Here is a 6,628-nt window from a genome sequence, read left to right on the forward strand (position 1 = left end):
GGAGACAGAAATGATAAAATCAAATCAATTACAAAGTGTCAAGGAAGAACTTCAAGAAAATGTGTCCCTACAGCTGATACACAATCTCAACAACTCCCAGAAAATCAAGAACCTTTCTACCATGCTGCAAAACTTAGCCACCCAGCTGTGTCGAGAGCTGTATAACAAAGAACCAGGTAATCCTCAAAACTCTCTCAAAACTGTTTTCTGGGCAGCAAAAAAACCCGAAGCCTTCTCGTCCTTTAAGAAGCACTTTCTTACAGAGCCGAACTAAATGTGAAATTAAATAAGCTTTGTGAGTCATTGGTATTTCTCCAGTTAGAGAAAAATGAGGAACGCAGTAAAAACTACAAGCTGCCAACGTACAGGGTTCCGACAGTTCCCTAGTGAAGCACCCGTTTTTCTAATGTGCAGTTTTTTACCATTGTCCAGGGCACAGAGCTCAAGAGATGATGATGAGAGAAGGAACCCCTCTTTATAAATCACCTCATTTCTAAGTTTCAGCTAGTGCTGAAGGAGTGAAAGGTCCTGGCGAGGAAATGAGATCTGGGCGATGTATGGAACCAGGGGAGTGGGTGTTCCCTACAAGTGCTCTTGTAGGTTTTGTGGCTAAATTATGTTTCCCATGCTTCTGAGATGCCTCTCCAGGAGTCGTAAGGCCAGAGAGACACCTGGTAGTCATGGCAGTCCTCTGTGGCTGTGGGAGCCTGATTTTTTACTAGACGGTGTATTTGCTGTGATTAATTTTTAGAGTCATAAGTGATTTCTCTAGTGATGGGCAATATGTTTGAATCTGGCTTGGGTACTTGGTTGTTTTTTTGTTTGTCCAGGTTTTGTATCAGGTTTCTAAGGTGATATATAGAGACGCAGAGGATTTGTTTCCTTTCTTGACCTAAAGAGAGGAAGCAAAGTAAATCAGGTCAATGTCACCCAGACAGTAAAGGGATAGTTGTCAAGAGTGTTGAAACCAACCTGTAAAACTTTGTCCTTCTAGAGCACAAGTGTAAACCATGTCCAAAGGGTTCAGAATGGTACAAGGACAGCTGTTATTCTCAATTCAGTCAGTATGCAACATGGCAAGCGAGTGCTATGGCCTGCTCTGCTCGGAACGCCAGCCTCCTGAAGGTTAACAACAAGGATGCGCTGGTAAGGTTCCAAGTCTCCGTTCCCTCCAAAAAGGAACTGGCTTCATGTCACGAAATATGGAGTAAAGAGGGACGCCTTGGGAAGAGGTGCAGTGTCTTGACTTAGGATCGTTTTCCTGGCAAGCCCAGGGGACTGGGCCTTGCACTTTTGTTTTAGGGAACTCACAATCAAGCTAAAGTGTGCAAGGTTTTAGCTTAACTAGGAATCTTAGAACCTGCAAGATAGATGGATAAACCAGGGTCTCCCAGAATCCTCAGGTCTGTGTATTTCCAAGTTGGATGTATAGAAGCAGGTTTCTGTGCATGCCTTCTGAATAGTTTTCCTAAGACAAAGAGTATGATGATCATGGCTCAGGCTCACCACTCTCATAAAAACCACACGGGACTGTATTCTCTATTGTCGTTATATTAAATCTTTTGTATATCTTGTGTTGACTAGACAAAAAAACAAAAACAAAAACAAACAAAGAAAAAACAGCTTCACCCAGATAGAACAATATTTATGTAGATAAGTAGACTGGGTTGATAGAGAGAAAACATGCAAAAATACATATAGACCAATAAAAAGTGAATTCCCAGTTTATTTATTTGCTTATGTTTATGTAAGTGGTTCTCAACCTTCCTAATGCTGTGACCCTTTAATACAGTTCCTCAAGTTGTGGTGACTGTCAACTATAAAATTATTTTTGTTGCTACTTCATAACTAATTTTGCTACTGTTATGAATTATAAATATCTAATATTTCTGATGGAATTAGGCAAGGCCTGTGAAAATGTCACTTAACACCCAATGGGGTAGTGACCTACAGGTTGAGAACCACTGGTCTAAATAATGTCTTTGTATTTCACTCACTAGTCAATAGTTCTAATCTTTCATATAGTAATCCTCTATTATTTTCTGATTTTTTTTTTTGAGACAAGTCTTACTCAGTATCCCCGGCTAACCTCCAATTCACAGCAATCCTCCTGCCTCAGCCTTCCAAGGGTTAGAATCTGTTGATCCTAGATTGTAGTCATTTATTATAGAGTAAAAATATCACCTTAATGGCTTATCTTCTCTACCATAAGGAACATGTCATTCTCCTATAAAATATATTATTCTGTCTCATTGACCTTTCTCAAGTGATCATTCATAATTATTTACTTTAAAAAACAACTGGCTTAACCTCCCCCCAACCCCCACCACACACACACATGTAACTTTGGCCAAAAATTGTGGGCAATCTCTGGGCTCTGTACTTACTGTTTGTCTCTGACTCTGTGGCACCGTTTTCCTCTTTTTCTGTTAAGTCTGGTTTTCAATCACTAACCACTTCCTTTGCCCCAGAGTGAATATTCACTAGCCAAATATTTAGACCAGAAAATTGTTAAGCTTTTCATTGACTCTATATTAATATTACTCAATGAATAGGTAGGTTCTCTCATCATCAATGGTGAAGGCTGAAGATATCTCAAAGACTTCAATCCACTGTTCCAAAGTTCTTGGAGCCGTCAAAGAATTCAGACGTAGAATGCAAAAAGTTGAAGGGTTTTATTAGAAAGCAAAAAGCAGAGCTGGGGAGATGACTAGGCAGTCAGGAACACTGGCTGCTCTTCCAGAGATCCCAAGTTCAATTCTCAGCAACGACGTGGTGGCTCCTGACCATCTGCAATGGGATCCGATTCCTTTTTCTGGTGTGTGTCAAGACAGAGCACTCATATACATTAAAATAAATAATTGCCTTGTGAGAATTTTACTGAAACAAGACTCTGGAATGAACTAGGATTTGACCAGTATCTACCCTTTCTGTTTGTTCTTACACAGGCAGGTTGGGTGTGTTATGGTATAAGATGCAAGGCTGATCAGAACAAAACACTGAAATAAAGGACTGTTTGAAATGACCAGCGTCAGCCATGTGACCAGCTCAGGCAGTGGTTTTTATTGCTTGAACAGTTGCAGGATATCCTGCTGTAACATAGCTCTGTGATTGCATCAGCCTCCGGGCACTGTTGCTTCTATCTCATTCTTCCCTGTCTCTACACAGCAGGTCCTGCTTTCTTTCTGCTAGGCAGGGAAATATACTGGGAAACACTGATATCTTCTTTTTATTATTAATTTGTTACCTCCTATACTATTACATCCCAACCCCAAATTTCCCTCCTTCCCACTCAGCCCATTCCTCTAACCCTCATCTGTTACCCTTCAGAAAAGGGCATGGCTCCCAGGGATGTAAACCAAACACACCACATGAAGTTGCCATTAACCACCAGACCCCTCTCCTCATATTAAAGCTGGATGAGACAACCCGGTAGCAGGAAAAGAGTCAGAGACATCCCCACTTCCTGTTAGGAATCCTACAAAACCACCAAATTACACATTTTCAACATATGCAGAGGGCCCAGGCTAAACCCATGCAGGCTCCTTCATTGTTGATCTGGTCTCAGTGAGCGCCTGACAGTCCACATTTGTTGATTCTGTGGGTTTCCTTGTGTTGTCCTTGACCCCTCTGGCTCCTCCAATCCTTTCTCCCTCCTTCCACAGGATTCACTGAGTTACACCTAATGTTTGACTGTGGCTTTCTGCCTCTGTTTTAATCAGTTGCTTGAATAGAGCCTCTCTAATGGTGATTATACCAGACATCCAGCTCCTGTCTATGAGTATAGTAGAGCATCATTAGGAATAGTTTCACTTTTTTTTTCTGTGTGTGTCTGGTTTTATCCTAGGTCTCTGAGCCATCTGTACTCTTGTTTAAGGTCCTACACACTGTGTTAGGGATGGGCTTCCTCTCTGGGCATGGGTCTCAAGCTGGACCAGTCATTTGTTGGACACTCTATAATTTCTGGGTTACCTTTACCCCAACACATCTTGCTGACAGGATTAATTGTAGGTCAAAGGTTTTGTGGCTGGGTTGGTGCTTCAATCTGACCACTAGGATTCAAGCCTGGTTAAAGGAGATGGCCATTTCAGGCTTCACATCCCTGATTCATAAAAGTCTTAGCTGGAGTCATCCTAATAGATTCCTGGGGGTTTCCATTACACTAGGTTTCTACATTGCCCCTAAACTGCTTCCCCCTCCCAAGTTCCACTTGTCTCTTCTAGAACCTTTTCTGTCTATTCTCCACCGATCTGATCGTTCCTGTTAGTGTCCACATCTGTCCCCAGTCCACACACAATATCTATTCTATTTCCCCTTCTTAGGGAGATTCATGCATCTCCCCTTAAGTCCTTCTTATTACATAGCTTCTCTAGGTCTGTGAATTGTAGGATAATTATCATTTACTTTATAGTTAATATCCACTTACAAGTGAAAATACCATATTTGTCTTTCTGATTCTGAGTTACCTCACTTAAAATGATTTTTTTCCTAGTTTCATCCATTTGCCTGCAATTAATTTTTTAACAGCTGAGTAATATTCCGTTGTGTAAATGTACCACATTTTCTTTATCTGTTGTTTGGTTGAGTGACATCTAGGTTGTTTCTAGTTTCTGGCTATTATGAATAAAGCTGCTATGAACATAGTTGAGCAGGTGTCCTTGTTGTATGGTGGAGTATCCTGTGGGTATTTGTCCAAGAGTGGTGTAGCTGGGTCTTGATAACTCTATTCCCAGTTTTCTGAGAAACTATTACATTGATTTCCAAAGTAGCTGTACAAGTTTGCACTCCCACCAGCAATGAAGAAGTCTGATTCTGCTCCACATCCTCACCATCACAAGCGGTCACTAGGGTTTTCGACTTTAACTGTTCTGATAGGTGTAAGATGGAATCTCAGAGTCATTTTGATTTGCATTTCCCTCATGGCTAAGGATGTTGAACCTTTCTTCAAATGCTTTCGGCCATTTGGGATTCATTTGTTGAGAATTCTCTGCTTAGATCTGTACTCCATTTTTAATTAGATTAATTGGTTAGTTGACATCTAGTTTCTTGAGTTCTTTATATATTTTGGAAATTAGTCCTATGTCAGAAGCAGAGCTCCTGAAAATCATTTCCCATTTCATAGACTGCCATTATGTCCTATTGATGGTGTTCTTTGCCTTATAGAAGTTTTCAATTTTACGAGGACTCTTTTATTAATTGTTGATCTTAGTGCCTGAGCCATTGGTGTTCTGTTCATGAAGTTGTCTCCTGAAACACTGACATCTTAAGAAACACTATCTGTCTGTCTATCTATCTATCATCATCTATCTATTATCTATCAATCAATCATGATCTATCTATCATCTATCTACCTATGATCTATTTATTTAGATATCCCTTTTTATTTGAATAAATATATATTTATATATTACATCCTGACTACAGCTTCCTCTCCCTTCTCTCCCCCCACATCTCTCCCCCTACATCTCCCCTTGCCCCCAGAGGCACCTCATATCCACCTTTCCTCAGAAAAGAGCAGGACTCTCAGAGTCATTAATCAAATACAGAATAAGAAGCTATAATTTATAAAACCAGGCAATATTCTCACATCAAGGCTGGACAGGGCAACCCTTTTAAATGACATTGAAAAAGTGGTAATGCTACTCTAAAGCTATCGGGTAGTCTAGAGATGTAAGAGACAACTTGTTAAAAAGGCCATTTCTGTTCTGTAGGAATTTTTAAAGTCCAAGAAGCTACGCTCTTATTGGCTAGGATTGTCACCCAGAGAAGATCCCATGACATATGCACTAAGTGAGAAGGTGTTCCTCCCTGAAGAGTAAGTCTTCGGTCTTTTTGAATTTTTATGATTAGACTTGAATCCAGACAGTTTCTTCAGGAGCTTGGTAGATTGCTGTTTAAAGCAGCTTCAGCTGACACCATTTCCTTAAAGGCAACTGCCCCATCAGGCTTCTGGGACATCTACATTTGATCCTGTAGAGAGTTGTCACACATATCTTGCCATTATTTTGGCAAATACCCAACAACCTACAGTAACCAAATTAAAGGAATTATTTTTAATTACTGCTTATAATTAAGAAGATTGAAGCTAAAGCCATTCACTAGACACTTTTAAGTATTTAATATTGTGCTATATTCTGGAAATCAAAAGTGAATGAAAGATTGACAGCTTTATGTTAGTCAACTTTGAGTTATATGTATATGTTTGTGTTGAGAGTGTATACATGTGTGTTTATGTAGTACATGTATGAATGGTGCATTTATGTGTGTGATGCACAGGTGGTATGTGGGTATGTGTATCTATGTATGTGTTACAATCTATCTGTCTGTCTGTCTATCTATCTATCTATCATCTATCTGTCTGTCTGTCTGTCTGTCTGTCTATCTATCTATCTATCATCTATTTATCTATCTATCTATCATCTATCTATCTGTCTGTCTGTCTATCTATCTATCTATCTATCATCTATCTATCTATCTATCTATCTATCTATCTATCTATCTATCATCTATCCATCTATCTATCTATCTATCTATCTATCTATCTATCTATCATCTATCTATCTGTCTGTCTGTCTGTCTATCTATCTATCTATCATCTATCTATCTGTCTGTCTGTCTGTCTGTCTGT

At 39.7% G+C, this 6,628-nt stretch overlaps 1 protein-coding gene across 1 annotated transcript in view; it reads left to right on the plus strand.

Moving 5' to 3' along the window:
- Positions 1–6,628, plus strand: part of Clec12a (C-type lectin domain family 12 member A) — a 21,140-nt gene that overhangs the window by 10,935 nt on the left and 3,577 nt on the right. Inside the window, exons 3-5 of the mRNA XM_031380982.1 lie at positions 1–176; positions 995–1,146; positions 5,712–5,815. Of these exons, the coding sequence (XP_031236842.1) occupies positions 1–176; positions 995–1,146; positions 5,712–5,815 (432 nt within the window). The remainder of the gene's footprint in view (positions 177–994; positions 1,147–5,711; positions 5,816–6,628) is intronic.

Source organism: Mastomys coucha, unplaced genomic scaffold (genome assembly GCF_008632895.1).
Source record: "Mastomys coucha isolate ucsf_1 unplaced genomic scaffold, UCSF_Mcou_1 pScaffold20, whole genome shotgun sequence".
Lineage (NCBI taxonomy): Eukaryota > Metazoa > Chordata > Mammalia > Rodentia > Muridae > Mastomys > Mastomys coucha.